Source organism: Pongo pygmaeus, chromosome 16 (genome assembly GCF_028885625.2).
Source record: "Pongo pygmaeus isolate AG05252 chromosome 16, NHGRI_mPonPyg2-v2.0_pri, whole genome shotgun sequence".
Classification (NCBI taxonomy): Eukaryota; Metazoa; Chordata; class Mammalia; order Primates; family Hominidae; genus Pongo; species Pongo pygmaeus.
Window position 1 is genome coordinate 24483218 of NC_072389.2, and position 23202 is coordinate 24506419.

The following is a 23202-nucleotide window of genomic DNA, read 5'->3' on the forward strand; positions in this document are numbered from 1 at the left end:
GAAAAGGATAAGTAAAAGTTTTCAAAATGCTACAGAAATAGAATAGCATAATATGTGATATTTGGGTTAAAATATGTGAGATAATTAAAAATATTTTCAGAAGGCCGGGTGCAGTGGCTCACGCCTGTAATCCCAGCACTTTGGGAGGCTGAGGCAGGTGGATCTTGAGGTCAGGAGATCAAGACCATCCTGGCTAACACAGTGAAACCCCTTCTCTACTAAAAATGCAAAAAATTAGCTGGGTGTGGTGGCGGGCACCTATAGTCCCAGCTACTGGGGAGGCTGAGGCAGGAGAATGGCATGAACCTGGGAGGCTGAGCTTGCCGTGAGCCAAGATTGTGCCACTGTACTCCAGCCTGGGTGACAGAGCGAGACTCTGTCTCAAAAAAATATATCTATATATATATTTTTTTCCAGAATTATAAACCCATTGCATTCTCTTGTTTGCTAGTCTTCACACCAAAAATAGAATCTAGTGCTCCTGTTTTTTGCTCTGATTAAAAATAATAATAAACTATCCAAAGTATTAAAAGTGATTTATTTTAAACAAATGTAATGGCATTTTTAACTATCTTTAAAAATAATTCATCTTATTCTGCCGATCCAAATTCCATTCAATTTTTAATCTTAGTAATTTGGTGTGGATTTTATTTCAAAAACTATAGTCTCTAAACCACGATAATTAATTAGTTTTACATAATTGTCAGACACGAATATTTCCTGTGTTTTATGGATTGAAGGAGCTCTAGGGTACCTGAAAGTTAAATCACATGCCAAAAGCCACACAAGAAAAAACAATCAGTGGACAATTTTGAAAATAGCCCTGAGGCTATTTGCAGTTTGGACTTTCTAGCTTCGAGGATGCAGCAGATAAGGACAAGTTGGAAAATGATTTAGGGAGGCAAGAGGTTGTGCGCACTGCACTATTTTCAGTGCAGAATCAAATATTTGATGTCATTTACTCTAGCACAAAATCGAGAATTGAGGCTCATGTTGAAGAATAGTTTATTAAAAATGTGAAAATTGAGGGGGCGTGATGACAGAAGTATGCAGATAATTATTTTAACCAGGTAATTTCAGGCTGTGCCTCACAGTGAGGGTATCCAGGGTAACCATATCTCTCTACTAAGATTCCTTTAGCTTGCCAGGGTCAGGCTAAGGATTTATGGAAAAATTATTCATCACTAAGCACACTTAACCCTTTGGACTAAGGTGAAGTGTAGAATTAGTTCAATATCTGTTACATTCACCCTTGGGAAATATTGCATTTAATTTGTGGTCTAATAGGGTTTTTTTTTTTTTTTTGAGGCGGAGTGTGTCACTTTGTGGCCCAGGCTGGAGTGCAGTGGCAGGATCTAGGCTCACTGCAAGCTGCACCTCTCCAGTTCACGCCATTCTCCTGCCTCAGCATCCTGAGTAGCTGGAACTACTGGCGCCCGCCACCACACCCAGCTAATTTTTTGTATTTTTAGTAGTGATGGGGTTTCACTGTGTTAGCCAGGATGGTCTTGATCTCCTGACCTTATGATTGGCCCACCTCAGCCTCCCAAAGTGCTGGGATTACAGGCGTGAGCTACCGCACCCAGCTCCCCCCCCCCGGTTTTTTTTTTTTTTTTTTTTGAGACCGAGTCTCACTCTGTTGCCCAGGCTGGAGTGCAATGGCACAATCTCAGCTCCTGCAACCTCCACCTCCCGGGTTCAAGTGATTCTCCTGTCTCAGCCTCCTGAGTAGCTGAGATTACAGGCACGCACCACCAGGCCCGGCTAATTTTTGTATTTTTAGTAGAGACGGGGTTTCACCATGTTGGTCAGGCTGGTCTTGAACTCCTGACCTCGTGAACCACCTACCTCAGCCTCCGAAAGTGCTGGGATTACAGGCGTGAGCCACCGCACCCAGCGGTTTCTGTTTTTCTCCCTGGTTTCTAAATTTTATGATCCGATATATTAAGCCTGATGTGAAAAACAGCTGAAATGATTTTACATGACATTGGCTACAGCTGAGGTCTGAGTTCTCTACGTTTTTCTCACACAAGAATAGTTGGTATTGGGATTTAATACCTGACACTGCACTAATACTCTGGGACCAACATTTTTGCCCACTTTGTATTCACACATTTAATCTCTATATAAAGGAAACAAAGATGAAAATCCTGCCAATGAACCAAACACAGAAGCAGTTTGAATTCACTTTTGAAGAACACAGAAACACTTGTGGCATTTTCAAGTGACTCTTGTTAATTTTTAGGTTTGGCTGCAGTGGAGTTTCCTAGTCTTCCTCCTGTCCTAGTGACTGGATTCACTAACTTTGGATTTAAAAATAGGTGGCAATATACAAGTCATGGGTTTCTCATTTAATGCATCTGACAGATGTTAATTAAGTCCCCAAACTGTTAATTTATATAGTTGCTAAGCTAGCATTGAATGGATGTGCCAACAAAAGTGTTACTTGCATTCGATTAAGCAATTAGTGTGACCTCCTGTAAGAGAGACAATTGTAAGATGCCTGTTGATATATGTCCACTGTGTATGTGTGTGTGTATATAATTTATAGTTTCTTGTGAGGTAACAGTATTCTTTGTAACTTGGTGGATAAATTATTGGATCTGGAGGGCAGCTAGGAGAGTAGTAATGTTTTACCAATTCTTGAATCCACCAAGTCCCTTTCATTCTAAAAAGGGAAGTTTACCTTTATAAAGGGTGAGGTCCATCATCTTGACCCCCTGCAGTTTAATAATGAAATTAATGTGTAGCTTCTGTAGCAATGAATGACATTTTAAGAAAATAAGTGTGGCCGGGAGCAGTGGCTCATGCCTGTAATCCCAGCACTTTGGGAGGCTGAGGTGGGCAGATCACGAGGTCAGGAGATCCAGACCATTCTGGCTAACATGGTGAAACCCCGTCTCTACTGAAAATACAAAAAATTAGCTGGGCGTGGTGGCGGGTGCCTGTAGTCCCAGCTACTCAAGAGGCTGAGGCAGGAGAATGGCATGAACCCTGGAGGTGGAGCTTGCAGTGAGCCGAGATCACACCACTGCACTCCAGCCTGGGCGACAGAGCAAGAATCTGTCAAAATAAAATAAAATAAATATTATACCTGCATGTTTTCTAGACACTGTGTAAGAATGCAAATCCGCAGTGGCAGGAACAGTTTGACTTTCTCTACTTCTCTGACAGGATGGGCATTTTGGACATTGAAGTGTGGAGAGAGGACAGTAAAAAGCATGAGGAAAGTCTGGGCAGGTGAGTCCCCTCTGCTTTCCAGTGGCGGGAGCTTGTTTCTGCATGGGGCTGGTTCTGAGAGGTGATCTTTATCTGTTAGATCTGAGGGCACGACCTCGCATCCCCCACCCCAGAGTGCCATCAGTGAGCTGGATGGCCAATCCTAACCGGGGAAAGTTTGCTTTTCGTTTTTGTTTGTTTAATTGGGAAATGTCATTCAGTATTGATTAAAATAGTGCGTGTAAGGAATTATCTAAAGAAAGGTAACCTGCCATCTCAGAGTATTCAAAACATTTTATATAAATTTCCAATATACCCTAAAATTTTGATTTTGCTACCTAGTGAAATGTTACATAATTTAGTAAAGGTCTAAGGCTGCGTGTTCCCATGATGGAAGCATTTCACTGTCCTTGGTGTACTTCATAGAACACCAAGGAATGGAGTTCGAGGCCAAATCTATTTTATTTCTTTACTTTTGGACCCTCTCAACTTAATTGAGACACTCACATGTGTAATGAACAATAATTGCTTCTTCCTAGGGTTGTAGTGAAAAATACAATGAAATAAGGCAGCATAGGCACCGTAACCAGCATACAGTAAGCAAAAAGGTGATGCTGGTAGAAGCACAGACCATCTCTGAGCTTCAGAAAAGCCCTTTGAATTACTGGTGTCATGCTCATTCTACAGATGATGAAATGGAGCTTCAGAAGTTTACACATGACTTGGCCTTGGACTTAATCATGAGGTCCAGAGTCAGGATTTTGTGTTTTCAAAGACCAAGTAGTTTTCTCCATCAAATCACTTGCCTTGTGTTCATCTGTATGCATACTATTTGTACACAGATCTTAAATTTAGAACACAGGCCAGGCGTGGTGGCTCACACCTGTAATCCTAGCACTTTGGGAGGCCAAGGCAGATGGATCACAAGGTCGGGAGATCGAGACCATCCTGGTTTGCTGGGCATGGTGGTGGGTGCCTGTAGTCCCAGCTACTCGGGAGGCTGAGGCAGGAGAATGATGTGAACCCAGGAGGCAGAGCTTGCAGTGAGCTGAGATCGTGCCACTGCACTCCAGCCTGGGCGACAGAGCAAGACTCTGTGTCAAAAAAAAAAAAAAAAAAATTAGAACACAGATGTTGAAAGGGATCCCAACCACTATGGGGTGTCTTTTTCAAAGCTGGATCTTGGGTTCAGGGAGATGCCTTAGGGTCACCCCTTGAGGAATGGGAGGGCCTCTTGACATCTCTCCTCTGTGGCCAGAGCATCTCAGCTTTTGCCTGTGCTCTATATTGAGATTCCATTTGAAGAAAGGGTTTTGTTGCTGAAAACTAAAGATTGAAAACCACTCATCTAGTAAAAACCCCTTCATTTAACAGACGAGGAAATGCAGAGGCCCAAGGAGGTGAAATGTTTGTTTCATCAGCAAGGTGTTTAGAGGCATAAACAGGTTGAGACCCAGCTAACCGAATACCTGTGCAGGGCTTTTTCTCAGTAAAATGCTTAATACAGTGTCTGACTGCTTGTTGTCATTGCCACCTCAGTATCCTGAGATAGATGCGTGGGGAGTTCAGTACCTGTGGAATGTTGCTCCAGTGTCTCTCAATATGGGTACCCTGTTGCATGGGACTGTCTGGCATGTTGCAGGATGTTTAGCAAACCTGGCTCTCAGCTACCTGATACCGGTCACTTTCCTTGATTACTTTGTGGGAAACACACAATCATATGTATGCACACACAGCATGCCTTTGTTCCTTAACATGTGTCCAAACACCCCTAGGGGACCGGCACTGCTCCCACTTAAGACCTCTCACTTCAACCACCACATCTCTGGTTGCGTTACTTTGCACTATCTGCACATCTCAATTCTATGCTTATCTGTTAGATTGCAATCATTTCTTCCCTGGCCATCTCCCAGCCAGGTTTGCATTTACAAGCAAACTCACTTCCTGTGGTCCAGTCTTTCACATACATGGCCTGTCGGATTACTGCTCTGACCTTGTCTCTCAGTTCTCTACTCATACAGGGTAACTGAGATAGCTCAGGCTCAGGTACATCCCAGTATCTCTAATGTTGTCACTGCTGTGATATACCGTGATATACCAGGACCCTGCCAATACGGATGGTCATAGGATTTGAAATTTTGTGCTAGCCCAAAGAGCAAAGATCAGTTACACAAATGAAATGCAGAGAACTCTGTGTCCCAAAGTGTTATCTGAACAGTGGGAATAGGGGCCTCCTGTGATGAATGGCCAGTGTGTTGTTGTAGTAGGTGCAAAGAATAATGCCCCTGCATTTCACAAGTCACTGTGCTATCACGCTTCCTTCATGTAATAGGAAACGCTTTTCCAAATGAGTGTTGCGTTTCTCCACAGAGACAAAAAATGTAATTTAAGATGTCCCTTGTAATCCATGTTTCGTCATTTGGGTATTCATTTATTATTTAGCTATTTCCTGTTTGTAACCGAGAGGTATACCTGTCTTAGTGGTCATTCTGTTCTTCCTCTTCATGAATTTTAAAGAAATTTTTTTGTATCCTTTTCCTTTCTCCTCTCCTGTAGTACAATAGATAACAAAAGTATCTTTTGGGAGCTGGCTCTACGGCTTTACCCCGCAGCAAACTTGCAGGTGGGAGAAATCTACAATAAAATGTCGACTGCTTCTCAGCCTGAAAGATTGTGCTAGCATATGGACATCACTGACTTGCTACTTATGGTTCCTTCTTCGTGGCTATTGTTTAAATATTTCAAGGGTTTTTTTTTTTTTTTAACACATTTGCTTTTCTTTGTGATGTTCATTGTAAGGCCCAGCTATTTTATTTTCCAACTGTTGGGAAAAACCTTTTTGTGTCTGGTGCAAATGTATCTTAACTGTCTCCTCTCCAAGGCCTGTCTCATGCTTTATTTTTGGATAAAACCTTGATGTTAATAATTGAGCATTAGAGTTAAAAATCTAGATGGACTGTCTGGGGAAATTCTCTTCGGGGAAGCTGTGTAGGCCGTTCAGTGGGAGAGAAGGAACATCAGCTCTGGGGTCACACATCCTGAGCTTCCTGATAACACACTGTCTGCTAACTGTGGGACTTGGACAGTGCATTCCCTGTGGAGTATGACTCTGTATCTGTATAATGGGCTCACTGGCCAACTGGCAGGGTCATCATGGCAAACAGTAACAACATCTACTTGACATTGTTTATTCCCTTGCTCACTCTGATGGTAGGTATTAATTATTAATTTTGAGATTTTTCTGCATGTAAACTGTAGGTCCTTACACCTTGGCAACTCAAATTATGCAATTTAAGAAAATAAGATATGACTAGTAAGATTCAATGTATTTTTTTTTCTCCAAAACAGCATAGAATTTTTTGGTATTTTTTGGTAAAAGTGAGCAGTGACCATTGTCAAGGACATGGTAGGAGGGACATCCATTAATGGAAGGGTTGGGCATTGTAGGTCAGCCTGAACAATACTGAAGTTGTGTAGCCATGTATGACAAGGTTGGTGTAGTGGCTGCTTATGTGTAGACAAATCACATTGGCATGGGTAGGTTGTTAGCTTGGTGATGGTTAAAACATGGACCTGCCCTGTAGGCCCCTCCTCCAGGCTCTCCTGAGTCATGTGGAACTTGCTGACTTCCCCTTGTTCCATAGTCCACCTGCCTGCAGTGCCCCCTGAGCCACAAGTAACTCCTAAAAACACTGGGGTTGGTGAGATGAAGGTGCTGCGGTCCATCATCCCCTGAAACTGTGTTGCCTACCGACTCCAGTGTTTTTTCATGGGTAAAACAAGCAAAAAAGTATCTGACCTTAGATAGGAACGGTGAGCTTTTAGGGGAGAGTAAGACATAAAGCTAAGTTTAACTGGCTCCAACTTTTAAAATGTCAAGAACATGAATATACAGTAATATAGATTATTCCATTTTGAGCCATTTCAAAGTAATCATATCAATTTCTTAAAGTATATTTTATATTTCAAGGTGATTCCAGAGATTAACTCATTATAGAATATTCTAGACTTAATTTAGTTCGGAAAGGTGGAGAATGGGAACCCACAAGCCCATTTGGATCAGCCGGCCTCAGAGTCCCTCCTCAGTCCCAGATGGTCCTGGATAAGTGGCTCTGATATTCTACAAGTTTATTGGTGGCTCTGAGGCAGTGAAAAATCTGGGCTGGAGTATTTCTCTAGACAAATTGCACCCCATGTCGTTGATCTGCTTTTACAGCCGGGCTTGACACATTCACCATTTTTCTCCTCTTCCCCGGCTTCCTTAGCCTCTGAGGTTTACAGCTTTTAAAACTCTAGCACTCTTTCCTGCCCCTTGCCTTTAAGTTAAAAGCTGACGAGTCTGTAATATAAAACATAGAATTATGGTAATGAATAAGAGGTTAAAAGCTATCATGGCAAATAAAACTTGAGCAGGTTTGTCTGACTGATATGTTAAAATTATGTGTTGAATGAAAACATTAAAATGCTGTGGGATTAATGGAGAAAGACAAGAACGGGAGGTCAGAAACAATGCTAAATCAGCACATGAACTGCCTGTGGGCTAGAGAGGGTGGCTTTAATATACGCCTATTGCAGGAAAGGGAAAAAAAAGTAATTTAGTCTGTTTTCTTCAGGTGAGTAGAACAATGGCATTTTAAATATGGGAGGCACCTAATAAATACATTTATTTCAATTCCTTTCCTACATAGGGGAAGAAACAGAGGCTACAAAAGATTTAGCTAGTTCACAGAAAACACTATGCTTTGGAGTTTTTGACTTTATGAGTTTTGTTACAGCGCTGACATTCATTCTTTTGTGCATTCAATTTATTCAAATCTAGAGCACATCGTGTGTTGGGCAGAAGGCAACGTACTTGAGGATTCAGTGGTCAACGATACAGAAAAGGGTGCTGTCCTTGGGCACTAATGGGTCTTGGGCTACTACAAGTAAGGAGGCAGTGGCAGTAGGTGGAATGAGGGCTGTGGGGTCCTGGCATCATGGATACCAGTTTGGGCTTGGAATGAAAAAGGAGGCTTCCTTGGAGAACAGCGGTCTAAGCTGAGACCGCTGTAGGAATAGTAGTTAAGGAGGAGACAGGAAGAAGAGCTTTCCAGGAAGACAGCACAACATAGGCAAAGGCCTGGAAAGGAGAGAGAGTACATTCCCTCTGAGAACCTTGATGAGGTGAAAAGATCAATGGTGTCACATGATAAGGCTAGAGAGGAGGGCAGGGGTGACAGCACAAGGCCATTGGATTCCATGTCTTGCAGATGAACAATGGGAGTTCCTTTCTAGGCACTAACACAGCAGTGACTTGGCTCTTTTGATTTCCATAATGTAAATCTTGTTGCAGTGGAGCTCCTATTGATTGCATTTTTAAAAAGCTGACGTTGGAATAAAAATTTCCTGGTCACCTAAGGGCTGGTGTGTTGCACCTTCTGAATCACTGTCTAAAGACATTTAGTCCCCTTGTGTGTGAAGTCATTCGTGATGCCACTGGAGCAGACCTAATCGGTTCATGCTCATTAATTGAATTCCTTATATAGATGCCCTGAGTGTGTGTTTTCCATATTGTTTCTATCAGACAGAAGAGAACAATTTTTATAGGTTTTATTGCTTTATCCATTTTTTATTAATAACAGATCATTGGATATTTTGACCAGAGTCTCTTGGGCTGCCGTGAGTTAAAAAATTTGCAGTAAAAAAAAAAAAAAAAGAAGTGTAAGTCACCACCACTAAATTACAAATATTTCTGTAACTCAGGGGTCAGCAAACCAGGGCTTATAGGTGAAATCCATATGGCTGCCTGTTTTTGTAAATAAAGTTTTTCTGGAAAAAAGTCTTGTTCATTTGTTTACATTATCTATTACTGCTTTAATGGGACAAGGGCTGATTTTAGTAGTTGCTACAGAAACCTTATGGCCACAAACCAAAAATATTTACTTATTGGCCCCTCACACCTGCCCGTCACAAGGAAAGGCTAATCCTGTACCCTGCCAATAAGACGTAGCCAAAGAGAGGACAGAAGAGAGCAAGATTTTACTGGTCTTCAGCAGTGACTAGAAAGACCTAAGTGATCAACCAAGTTACTGAGTATTTTTTCAGAGGAGAATCCAGTACACTAATGAAAAAGAAGCAGCCTAGATTCTTCTTTTGAGAGTTTTCATATTGCAGATGTCTTTGATGAATGTATTATAGAATGTTTACATCTTAAAGTCTTTAGATTTTAGTCCATTTGTCTTTGAACCTAAGAAAAAAAACACAAAAAGCCATTTTATTCATTTGATATTTCTCTTTTGGAAGGTTGGATGAGTATTCTGGTTAACAGTATTTGCAATTTGAGGGAAAGAAGTATTTTTGTTAAAAAAAATTCGGCCACTTTTCTGATAATGCAGTAACCTCTTACTAGGTTGGGGTGAATGAAAATAATTCTCCTAGTCTCTGGCTAATGTCCGGAGCTTCTGGTTCTCCTTCAAACTTTATGACAAAACTGAAGCAATGTGAGCTGGAGTTGAAATAGGTTAAATATGAGGCCTGAAGTAGGTTTTGTATGAAATACATTGTTTTCTTTCGCTCACCTTTCCTCCTTCTTCCAGAATGTGGGAATAAATGGGGACACAAGGTGTGTAGAAGAGTTAGAGAATGTTCATAAAAAGTCATCATTAAAGGGGGGCTACTTGGGTAGCTTTAAATTAATTCTTAAGATAGCAGTTCATGCGGTGGGTCAGGACCTCTAAGAGGCTGGGTCATAACCCATGTGCAGAAAGACTAAGTTTTAATTTTGATTGACATGATGCTAATATATCAGTTTAACTTGTTCTTTCTAGTCACTGAGAAAGTACAAGTAAATATTTGGCTGGATTCAGTCATTAGTTATCAAAGAATGTAGAATCCATTAAGCTGATGCCTAAATCTTCAGCCTGTTGCTTATAGGACTCTAATATCTAAACTAAAAATGGCTATTTTGCATGAAAGTGTTCATTCTAGTGAAGGGACTAATTTTTTTTAAATGACGTAAGTGTAAAACATTCATAGTAGACAGAAATGAGTGAAAAGTTGGTGAAAATGTGTAATTTTAAGAAGAAACCCAATATTTACTTTGCATTTCATCGGGTATGTGGTTCAGCTTTTACTTAAAATGACAAACTACTCTGTTCCAATAAGTTGAGCACTTAAGCAGTCACTAGGAAAATTTTCACAGTTATTGTACTTATGGTAATACTGCTCACAACATTATTAGATTACTCTAGAATTAATATCAGGTTCATTTTTAATTATCCAAGAAAAATTTTATTAGTGCTTACTTATGTATTATTTTTGACCCTCAAACAATATTAGCTGTCAGATCACTTGTATCTAAATAAATTTTGGCTGCGCAAAGAACCAACAAAACCACCATCCCAACAACGAAGGCAAACCTTTAAAAGACAAAAATAAATTGCCATTATTAATGGTATTAAAAAGAATGTGCCATCAATAGGCTATTGCTAATTTGTAACAACATGACTAGCAGAGAACATTTCTACAAATTTGGATTATTTACCTTTCTATAAGAAAGAGCTTTATTAAATGAAAGTGTATATAATAGTGTAAAATAATGCTTAGCAAAGTATTCCTAGGTAGAAATACTACTGCAATATTGGTTAAGAATTTGTGGGGACTTACTTTTCTAGAAATAAATGGCTTAAAGCACTTGATCTTTCTTTCTTTCCAAGCAAATTTGATTTCCCACTTACATCATGCTTATGAAATAAAAATATTTAATAACCTCTTTTTTACAGATAGTAATACAGTTTAACTTTAAAAGCTTCCTTACTGATACAGAAAAACTGTTCTGATTCAAATCAGAGGGTTATTTAAAAATACATTTTTTTGTAATCTGTCTCCCATAGAAATATTTGATGAATGGATTACATGCAAAAGCTCTAATGGCCACTCTCTCCTGTAATTTGGGTCACTTTTGGTAAATAGGAAATAAATGCCCACTTATAATTAATTATATGGACACATTGGTATGTAAAATATTTTAAAATCTTGTAATCAAGTCTAGTAGAGTCTTTTAATGTAATATTTATTTGGGAAAGTGATTGCAAGCTTTCTCTCAAATTTCATGAAGTTTTTGTTCACTTAGCCATGTGGCTCAAAATTGCCATTGCTTTATATAGTATGTAAGTTTACCTATTTGTAATTAACTGCAGATGTACAAAGTCCATTGATGGCTTAGGGTAAGAATCTGTCCTTATTGTTCATTCTGGGGAGCAGTGCTTCCATCCTTTTCTGAAGTCTTGAATATTCATCTTATTCTATAATTATAGAGGGTAAAGGAGAATGTGAAAAAATGACTTCTGGGAATACCATGCTCCACTTTACCCAATCCCACCTACTTCACCCACCCGCATACATAAACAGAGCAGGTGTGGTCCAGGCAAACCCAGCGTTGTCAGTGTTAAGGCAAATAAATGGCTTAGCACCTCACTCCCCCTTTTGATGTTTGTTTCTGTATTTAAATGTGTTTGAGGTTTTCAACATCCCCAGAACACTGGGTGTTAAGAGGCAGAAAACATGCAATTTATAGCAGATGGGCACAGCCTTTCCTGGCAGTGCTGCTGAAATGGGATCAATCAGCAGCACTTCATGCTCCATTTGTCCGAAAGAAACCCACCTGGGGAGCCCTGGGGAGCTGTGCCTATTAGGAAAACACCTTAACATGTTTTTTAAAATAAAAATTCGCCAGTTGGCATTAATCAGGAAGAAAATGGTTTCTCCATTAACCCTCTCCCATTTGCCTTTCTCTTATCTTTTTTTTTTCCTTTATGTTTTGAACCATGATCCTTTATTCTTTTTACTCATAAAAGACACAGCCCAGGGAAGCCACACAGCATGCTCACTCATAAGGCTTAAACTTTCAAACTTTTTTCTCCCTAATTTTTGATCTCACCTTTCTGCAGACCTTATTTGGCAAAGACCATACTCCTGTCTTTTCATTTTCCATCTGCCGATGCTGCCTTCTTTTTGATTTTCTGGGCCTCTCCCTCTCCTTAATTTTAGAGTGTGTTAGGCTAGGAGGGAGCATTATGAGTTGGGGCAACCTTCACTGCTCAATAAACCTAAGACCAGACAGAGTGAGTTTTCGGGGATGATGAAATCAAAGCCACGTGCTTTGGAGGTACCGCAGTGGCCTTGAGTTAATCACTTTTATTTCTCTGATTCCTGAAACTTTCCTAGGTGTAAAGTGGATATCTCCACACCCCCTCTGAAGCAAGCCAACTGCCTGGAGCTGCTGCTGGACAGCTGTCTGGGGACAGCGAAAGAAAGCAGATTACCCAGCCATAGGTGAGTGTTGTGCCTTATTGTACATGCTCCCTCCTCCCACCTTCTCTTTGAAAACAAAGCTTTGAATTGAAAAACTGCATCAAAAGATATTTTTGTCCCAAGTTTTGTTGTACGTTATAAAGCAAGACATCAGACTTAGGGTTTAATGCATTAGTGAAAAGGTGACAGTAGAATTAGAGTTGGTCTTGCTATTTTAAAAGCCAAATAGGTATTCTGAATTTTTAGCTTTTAGCAAGCCTTTGGGGAATGTTGACATCCTCAAAGAAGCAGACTCCTGCTTAGCCTGTGTGTGTAAATAGAACTTTTAATAGAAGTTCACAAATAACTTTACCAGCCATTCATGTTTGCAATGTTGTGATACCTTTGCAGAATTTCTCAGGATCAAGTGAGAACCTAACTAAAATGTGGCAATGTAAGGAGCAGAGCAGGAAGAACCTTTAAGTCGGAAACTTACAAAAAGTCAATTTCATAGTCAGTTTCTTTGGTCCTTCCACAACCACTTCTGGGATCTGTTTTCTCTACAATGGAGGTAACAACAATAGCTATTTCAGAGCAGGAAAAGGCTTAGAGCAGTGCTAGAATATGGTCCTGGCTATGTGAAGTTTAGCTATTTGTATATTGTAACAAACCTACAGTGTATTTTTTTAATTGGTAGTAACAGATTTCTTTTGGAAAAGTAGGAGCCTCCTGTCCAGGGAACACCTGCAGTTCCCACTAAGTGAACACTGGTGTCTGCTAACCTTTGCTTCTATTTTCTCAATAATAACTGTCAAGCTGTTCCTTTATTTAGCAATTTTATTTACATTTTTTTTTCTCCTTTGTGTTTTCTTGAGACAGAGTCCCTCTCTGTGGCCCAGTCTGGAGTGCAGCAGCGCCATCATAGCTCACTGCCACCTCCACCTCGGGCTCTAGCATCAGCCTTCAGGGTAGCTGGGACTACCCGCGGGGCCCACCACGCCCGCCTGATCTTTGTGGTTTTTGTTTTGTTTTTCAGTTTAGAGGCCCGGTTTCGGTGGTGAATCAGGCCTGCAGTTTTAGCACTTTGGGAGGCCGAGGCAGGTGGATCACTGAGGTCGGAAGCTCCAGATCAGCCTGACCAACATGCAGAAACCCCATCTCTACTAAAAATACAAAATTAGTCAGGCATGGTGGCACATGCCTGTAATCCCAGCCACTAGGGAGACTGAGGCAGGAGAGTCCCCTAAACCTAGAGGCGGAGGTTGCAGTAAGCCGAAATCACACCATTGCACTCCAGCCAGGGCAACAAGAGTGAAACTTCGTCTCAAAACAAAAAACAAAACAAAACAAAAAAACAGAAAAACAAAAAAACAAAAAATAAAACAACATAAAAATAAAGAAACCGGGTTTCACCATGTTGCCCAGGCCGGTCTGGAACTCCTAGGATCAAGTGATCCCTGGCGCTCGACCGTCCAAGGTCCTGAAACTATAAGCGTGAGCCACCATGCCAGGCCGATCTATTCCTTTCTGACTAATAAAGTGGGCCTGGCGCGGTGGCTCACGCCTGCAATCCCAGCAGCCCGGGAGGCCTAGGCAGGCGGATCACCCGAGGTCGGGAGCTCCAGGCCAGCCGGACCAACATGGAGAAACCCCGTCTCTACCCAAAAAACAAACAAATAAATAAATAAATAAATAAAAACTCAGGCGGGCATTATGGCTCACAAATGCAATCCCAGCCACTCGGGAGGCTGAGGCAGTAGAACCACCCAAACCCAGGAGGCGGAGGCCACAGCCGGCCGAGACCGCGCCACTGCATTCCAGCCTGGGAAACGAGTGAAATTCCGCCCGAAAAAAAAAAAAAAAAAGAGAGAGAGAGACCGGTTTCACCATGTTGCACAGGCCAGTCTGCAACTCCTAGGCTCCAGTGATCCACCGCGCTCGGCTGTCCAAAGTCCTGGGATCACAAGCATGAGCCACCACGTCAGGCCGATCTATTCCTTTCTGATTAATAAAGTGGGCCGGGCACGGTGGCTCACACCTGCAATCCCAGCACCCCGGGAGGCCTAGGCGGGCAGATCACCCGAGGTGGGGAGCTCCAGGCAAGCCGGACCAACATGGAGAAACCTCGTCTCTACCCTCCCCCCCAAAAAAATCAGCCGGGCATTATGGCTCACACCTGCAATCCCAGCCACTCGGGAGGCTGAGGGAGGAGAACCACCCAAACCCGGGAGAGGGAGGCTACGGCGGGCCGAGACCGTGCCACTGCATTCCAGCCTAGGCAACAAGAGCGAAATTCCGCCCTAAGAAAAAAAAAAGAGAGACTGGTTTCACCATATTTCCCAGGCCAGTCTGGAACTCCTAGGCGCCAGTGATCCATCGCGCTCGGCCGTGCAAGGTCCTGAGACGACAAGGTTAAGCCACAACGCCAGGCCGATCTATTCCTTTCTGATTAATAAAGTGGGCCGGGTGCGGTGGCTCACACCTGCCATCCTAGTACCCCGGGAGGCCTAGGCGGGTGGATCACCCGAGGTCGGGAGCTCCAGACCAGCCGTACCAACATTGAGAAACTCCGTGTCTACCCAAAAACAAAAACAACAACCAAAAATTAGCCGGGCATTATATCTCACACCTGCAATCCCAGCCACTAGGGAGGCTGAGTCAGGAGAACCACCCAAACCCGGGAGAGGGAGGCTACTGCGGGCCGAGACTGCACCACTGCATTCCAGCCTGGGCAACAAGAGCGAAATTCTGCCCCAAGAAAAAAAAAAAAGAGAGCGAGAGAGAGACCGGTTTCACCATGTTGCCCAGGCCAGTCTGCAACTCCTAGGCTCCAGTGATCCACCGCGCTCGGCTGTCCAAAGTCGTGTGATCACAAGGGTGAGCCACCACACCAGGCCGATCTATTCATTTCTGATTTATAAAGTGGGCCAGGTGCGGTGGCTCACGCCTGCAATCCCAGCACCCCAGGAGGCCTAGGCCGGCGGATCACCCGAGGTCCGGAGCCCCAGGCCAGCCGGACCAACATGGAGAAACCCCGTCCCTATCCAAAAAAAAAAAAAATTAGTCAGGCATTGTGGCTCACACCTGGAATCCCAGCCACTCGGGAGGCTGAGTCAGGAGAACCACCCAAACCCGGGAGAGGGAGGCCACTGCGGGCAGAGACCGCACCACTGCATTCAAGCCTAGGGAACAAGAGCGAAATTCCACCCTAAGAAAAAAAAAAAAGAGAAAGAGAGAGAGAGACCAGTTTCACCATGTTGCCCAGGCCAGTCTGGAACTCCTAGGCTCAAGGGATCCCCCGTGCTCGGCCGTCCAAGGTCCTGAGACCATAAGCGTGAGCCACCGCGCCAGGCCCATCTATGCCTTTCTGATTAATAAATTGGGCCGGGCGCGGTGGCTCACGCCTGCAATCCCAGCACCCCCGGGAGGCCTAGGCGGGCGGATCACCCGAGGTCGGGGGTTCCAGGCCAGCCGGACCAACATGGAGAAACCCCGTCTCTACCCAAAAAAAAAAAAAAAAATTAGCCTGGCATTATGGCTCAGGCCTGCAATCCCAGCCACTCGGGAGGCTGAATCAGGAGAACCACCCAAACCTGGGAGGCAGAGGCCACGGCGGGCCGAGACCGGGTCACTGCATTCCAGCCTGGGCAACAAGAGCAAAATTCCACCCTAAGAAAAAGAAAAAGAGAGAGAGAGAGACCGGTTTCACCATGTTGCCCAGGCCAGTCTGGAACTCCTAGGCTCCAGTGACCCACCGCGCTCCGCTGTCCAAAGTCTTGGGATCACAAGTGTGAGCCGCCACCCCAGGCCCATCTATTCCTTTCTGATTAATAAAGTGGGCCAGGCTCGGTGACTCACGCCTGCAATCCCAGCACCCCGAGAGGCCGAGATGGGCAGATCACCTGAGGTCGGCAATTTGAGACCAGCCTGAGCAACATGGAGAAACCCCGCTTCTATCAAAACAACAACAGCAAAACAAAATTAGCCAGGCATGATGGCTCATGCCTGTAATCCCAGCCACTCGGGAGGCTGAGGCAAGAGAACCACCCAAACCTGGGAGGCTGAGGCCTCGGTGAGAGGAGACCGCGCCACTGCACTCCAGCCTGGGCAACAAGAGCGAAATTCCGCCTTAAAAAAAAAAAGAAAAGACAGAGACCAGGTTTCACCTGTCGCCCAGGCTGGAGGGCAATGGTGCCATCTCGGCTCATGGCAATCTCTGCCTCCTGGTTTCAAGCGATTCTCCTGCCTCAGCCTCCCAAGTAGCTGGGACTACAGGTGTGTGCCCACATGCCCGGCTAATTTTTGTTTTTTTCTAGTAGAGATGGGGTTTTGCCACATTGGCAAGGCTGGTCTTGAATTCCCGACCTCAGACAACTCACCCGCTTCAGCCTCCCAAAGTGCTGGGATTACAGGCGTGAGCCACCGCACCCAGCGTTTATCTTTCTTTTCTCCTCCAAATCCCTGGCAAACAATGATCTTTACAGTTTGCCTTTTCCAGAATATCATATAAATGGAATCAATCATTCCAATTTATGTATGTAAGTTTTTCAAACTGCCTTATTTCACCTAGGAAGATGCATTTGAGATTCATCCATCTTTTGCATGATGCTCCTTTTTGTTAATGACTAGTATTCCATTGTAGAAATGTACTGCAGTTTGTTTAGACATTCACTTATTGAAGAACATCTTATTTGCTTCCAGTTTTGGGTGAATATGAATATGGCTGCTATGAACATTTGTGTACAGGTTTTGTGCGCACATAAGTTTTCAAATCAGTATGCAAATACCTAGGAACACCCTATTGTTGGATCATGTGATGAGACTATGTTTTTACTTTGTAAGAAGCTGCCAAACTGCTGTCCTAAGTGGTTGTACTATTTTGCTTTCCAACAAGCAATACATGAGAGTTTCCAGCACCCCACAGATTAACTATTAAAAGCAATTGGAATTTTCCTGATTTTGGATTTTAGCAATTTTGATAGGTGTGTAGTGGTATCTCATTGTTGATTTAATTTGAATTTCCAAAAAAATGACATTTAGCAAATTTTTATATACTGATTTGTCGTTTGTCGTCTGTATATATATTTTGTTGTTGTTGTTTGTTTTGGTTTTTTGGTTTTTTTTGAGATGGAGTCTTGCTCTGTGGCCCAGGCTGGAGTGCAGTGGCGCGATCTCGGCTCACTGCAAGATCTGCCTCCCGGGTTCATGCCATTCTCCTGCCTCAGCCTCCTGAGTAGCTGGGACTACAGGAGCCCGCCACTACGCCTGGCTAATTTTTTGAATTTTTAGTAGAGACGGGGTTTCACCGTGTTAGCCAGGATGGTCTCAATCTCCTGACCTCGTGATCCACCCGCCTCGGCCTCCCAAAGTGGTGGGATTACAGACGTGAGCCACCGCCCGGCCCCTTTTCCCATTTTCTAATTGGATTATTTGTTTTTCTGCTGAGGTTTTACAGTTTGTTACATGTTTTATACATGAGTTCTTTTGTGACTATTGGCTTGCAGATATTTTTAGTGGTCTGTAATTATTTTTATTCCTATTCCTAGTCTTTCATAGAGCAAACATTTTTAATTTTGATGGAATCCAACTTACCATTTTACCCATTTTCCCTTCAATGGTTCATGCTTTTGGTGTAAAACAAGAGAGCTACTTACTTAGCCTGCTATTTACTTAGCCCTAGATGCAAAGTTTTTCTCCTATTTCTTCTGAAGTTTAGCAGCTTTAGTTTTGCATTTAAGTGCATGATCCATTTTTTAGTTAATTTTTATAAAAATGTGAGGTTCAGGCTGAGGTTCAATTTTTTGGCCTATGGATGTCCAGTTGCCCCATCACCATTTACTGAAAAGGCTATCCTTCCTCTGTTGAGCTGCTTTTGCAACTTTGTCAAAGATCAACTGGTTTTTGCTCATTTTATAATTAGCTTGCTTAATTTCTTATTGTTGAATTTTAAGAGTCATTTGCATATTTTGAACACAAGTCTTTTGTGATTTGAAAATACATTCTCAGTCTATGACTTGCCATTTCACCTTAACTGACATAACATTTCACAAACTAAAAAGGGTTTTTTTTTTCTTTTAACAAAGCTTTCATCAATTTTTTGTTTCGTGGGGTTGTACTTAAAATTTCATCAAGGTACAAATATCTAACAAGGTCACATAGATTTTCTCCTGTGTTTTCTTCCACAACTGGTATAACTTTGTATTTCACATTTAGATTTATAATACATTTTGAGTTAATTTTGTGTAAGGTATAAGATGTGTGTCTAGGTTCAATTTTTAGGGGAGAGGACGTATGTATGTCTAATTGTTTTAGCATCACTTGTTGAGAAGACTATCTTCTCTTCATTGAATTGCCTTTGTGAGATATATATATATATATATATATCAGTTGACTATATTTGTGAGTCTGTCCCTGGGCTCTCTATTCTGTCCCATTGGTCTGTGTGTCTGTTCTTTCACCAATACCATGCTGTCTTGATGGCTTTAGATTTATAGAACATTGTGATGTATTTAATATCAGGTAGTGCAAGTCCTATAACTTTGTTCTTCTTTAATATTGCATTGGTCTTTTGCCCTTCTATAAAAAATTTAGAGTAAGTTTGCCAATATCTTCAAAATAGCCTTCTTGAATTTTGATTAGGATTGTGTTGAATCTATAGAACAAGTTTGAAAGAATTGGCGTTTTAACAATATCGATTCCTCCAATATAGGAATATTGACTACATTTCCATTTAATCAGATCTTCTTTGATTTCTGTCATCAGTGTTTTGTAGTATTTTGCATACACATACTGTAAAATAATGTTTCAGCTTTATACCTCAGTACTTCATTTTTTGTATGTGCATACTGTTTTAAATGTTTTCTAAAGTAAATTTCAAATTTTAATTGTCCTTTTTTGTTATATATAATAACAATTGAGTTTGTATGTTATACATGTATCTAATGACCTTGATATACCCACTTAAGTCCAGAAGTTACATTCATTTCAATTTCCTACATAGACTATCATTTCATTTGTGAATAAAAGTTGGTTTCTTTCTTTCCAATCTATGTAATTTTTCTTCTTGTCTTATTTCCCTGACTAAGACTTCCAGTATGATGTTAAGTATGAGGAGTTAGGGAGGACATATTTGACTTCTTTTTTTTTTTTTTTTTTTGAGACAGAGTCTCACTCACTCTGTTGCCAAGGCTGGAGTGCAGTGGTGCGATCTCGGCTCACTGCAATCTCTGCCTCCTGGGTTCAAGGGATTCTCCTGCCTCAGCCTCCTGAGTAGCTGGGATTACAGGTGCCTGCCACCACACCCAGCTAATTTTTTGTATTTTTAGTAGAGACGGGGTTTCACCATGTTGGTCAGGCTGGTCTCAAACTCCCGACCTTGTGATCTGCCCACCTTGGCCTCCCAAAGTGCTGGGATACAGGCGTGAGCCACCGCGCCCGGCCTTGACTTCTTAATAATCTTAGAAGGCAAATACTTAAGTCTCTTGCCATTAATTCTAACATTAGCCACAGACATCATACACATACTTTATTCGGTTAAGGAAGTTCCCATCTATTTGTAGTTGAGTGAGTTTCTTTAGATATTTTAATTACAAGTGGTGTTGGATTTTGTTCAAAGCTTTTTCTGCGTCTGTTGATAAGATCATACAGCTTTTCTTATTTAGTCTGTTATGAGGAATGTACATATATGTGTGTGTATATATATATCCACATTTATTTTTGTGCATGTATGTATACATTCTCAGCCACTTTTGCTGCTACAATGTATTAAAGGTCTTTGATAATTGCTTGTGCACTAGATCCCATCCGCTTTCACTCACTCAAACACTTTGCTTCTATAATAGTTTCCCTTTCTCTGGCATCTTCATTTTTTTGTCTTCCTGCACCATTCCAATCACCTCACAAGCATGCTGTATATACTGTCTCCACCAAAACACACAGGTGTGCATGCACAAACACATACATACATATGCACCTCTCTGTATTAATCCAAGTTATCAATTTTTTACTGTACTTTCCTTTGTAGAAAAAATTATATGACTCATCTCTTAATTCTTTTGAATCTACTCTAAGATTTTTATCTCCACAACTCATCTGAAATCATTTTTGCCAAGGTTGCAGGTGACCTCCACCTTGAGAAATCTAATGGACAATTCTTTTCCTCTTAAATTTTCTGGCAGTACTTGACATGGCAAAGTTGCAAAAGCAACTCAATAGAAGGATAGCCTTTTCAGTAAATGGTGATGGTGCAACTGGACAGCCATAGGCCAAAGACATCCCTGTGTCTTTATCCTTCATTTGAAGGAAAGAAGACAGGGGAACAGGAGGGGGATATAATACTCTCCAAGTTTTCATACCTTCCTTCTCAGGCAGTTTGCTAGGCTTATTCTTCTTCTTCCGCCCGACCTCCTAACATAAGAAAACATTAATCTTTAGTTCCTGTTAATGATCTTTCTGCTATTCATATTCATGTTAATAAGTGATTCCATCTGTTACAGGTATTAGTTAGATAGCATGCATCTGAACAGAACACACCCCAAATTTATCTTTCCTTCCCTGTATTCCATTGTTGAATTCCCTCAAAATTTCCACTGAAATCTCTAATCTTATGCTTAATATTCTCCCAAACAAATTCTTGATTACAGCAATCCATTTCCACTAACATTCTCCTCCTTTAGTCCTACCCATCTCAGTTGACATCAGCTTCTAGTTGCTGAGACAAAAATACTTAAAAATTACAATTCTTTCCACTTTCCCATACCCCTGCATAGCGAAGCCGTGAACAAATCTCATCTGCTCTAACTTTAATATATATTCCCAGTCTTGCCACTTTTCATTATTCCTGACACTCGTATCCTTAACCAAGCTGTAATTACCACTTTCCTGGAATAATTAGAATAGTTTCTTAATTGGTTTTTATTTACTTCTGTTCTTGGCTCCCTGCAGCCTATTCTTCACACAGCAGCTAAGGTGATCATTTAATGTAGAACTCAGATCTAATGGCAAAATTTCTATACCACTTGGAACAAAATCCAAATGCTTGCAGGGATCTGGTGTCTATGCACTTTGATGCTCATTTGCTCTTGCGCTGCTCACTCTCCTCTATTCTGGCCTTCTGACGTTGCTTACTCTTCTCCTAGATTTTCCCTTGGTTCCTTCATTTACTTAATTCTGGTCTGTGCTGAAGTATCTCTTTAAAAAGCACTTCCCAGAACACTCTAGCAAAACAAACAAACAAAAAAAGCCCCTCTGCCACACCCAATCTCTTCACTCTTTCTTTTTTCTCCTTTGCACTTATTACCACCAAAAATTCTATCACGTATCCAATTATTTACTTGTTTACTGTATATGGTCTCTCATTAGAAAATATGCTTCATCTGGATGGCTGTTTTACCTGTGTAGCTCCATAACTATATTTCCTGAAGGGTTCCTGTCCTACAGGTGGCACTCAAATATTTACTGCATGACTAAATGAATGAATCGAAGGAGGGGGCAAGAGACACAGGTGTGTTCCCATTCTCTAGGATTTTTAAAACATAATGACACTACTTGTAAAAACAACAAAATGCCAAAAACACAGTTATAAAGAGTGTAGAAATTAATAAATAATCCCTGTGTACCCCCCTAAAAGGTAAGAGTTCTTATGGAAAGGTAGGGAACCTGTTGTACACAAGTTATAAGAACATGTGTCAGTGACTGTGGACCAAAGGGAAGCATGGCCTACAGCCACAATGTCTATACATTCTTATTAAATTATTAAAGTCCTGGAGTACTCAGATATACGGAGTCTCATTCAACCATGGATGAAACATACACAAAGATATTTCTGATCCTACATTAATACATCCATGAGATAGTGTGACATTTAAAATTATTGTAGAATTTCTGAATAACTAAAAAAAGAGTCATTTGCTACATGTATATATATGTAGATTTTTAAATATAGTTAATTTAAAAATTGGGAATTTCAGGGGCAATTACACAAGTTATTCTAAGGCAAGATATTATAGTGGTAAATCTGTCAAGCTTTGGAATGAAAGTAAAAAAATGAAGAACCTCAAAGAACCATTTTTACTTATACTTCATATCTTCTTTTGAGAAGTATCTGTTCATGTCATTTGTGCACTTTTTAATGGGGTGGTTTGGGTTTTTTTTTTTCTTTGTAAGTTTGAAGTTCTGTATAGATGCAGGATATTAGACCTTCACTAGATGCATAGTTTGCAAAAATTGTCTCCCATTCTGTAGGTTATCTGTTTACTCTGTTGATAGTTTCTTTTGCTGTGCAGAAGCTCTTCGGTTTAATCAGATCCCGTTTGTCAATTTTCACTTTTGTTGCAATTGTTTTTGGCATCTTCATCATGAAAGCTTTGCCCGTACCTATGTCCTGAATGGTATTGCCTAGGTTGTCTTCCCATTATCCTTAGCAAACTAATGCAGGAACAGAAAATGAAACACTGCATGTTCTCACTTACAGGTGGGAGCTAAATGATGAGAACACAGAGCAAATAAAACAAATAATGAATGGGTACTAGACTTAATACCTGGATGATGAGATAATCCCTGGGGTTTGTTGTACGGATTATCTCATCACCTAGAAGCCTAGTACTGATTAATTATTTTTCCTGATCCACTAATATCTCCATAAATATGCATGGACTAATGATTATTCTAGATACTAGATAATAAATACCACATAGCATATGCCCATGAGCTATC

The 23202-nt window shown here is 41.4% G+C and overlaps 1 protein-coding gene across 5 annotated transcripts in view; it reads left to right on the forward strand.

Moving 5' to 3' along the window:
* LOC129028688 (multiple C2 and transmembrane domain-containing protein 2-like) overlaps positions 1-23202 on the forward strand; it is a 58247-nt gene that overhangs the window by 29045 nt on the left and 6000 nt on the right. For 3 of the 5 annotated variants that reach the window (XM_054474343.1, XM_054474342.1, XM_054474344.1), the window contains 2 exons: positions 3175-3240; positions 12424-12531. In XM_054474343.1, coding sequence (XP_054330318.1) covers positions 3175-3240; positions 12424-12531 — 174 coding nt within the window. Of the gene's footprint in view, positions 1-3174; positions 3241-12423; positions 12532-12900; positions 13061-13368; positions 13981-23202 lie in introns of those variants that run through there. The other 2 variants (XM_063653287.1, XM_054474345.2) reach the window with 2 other exon arrangements.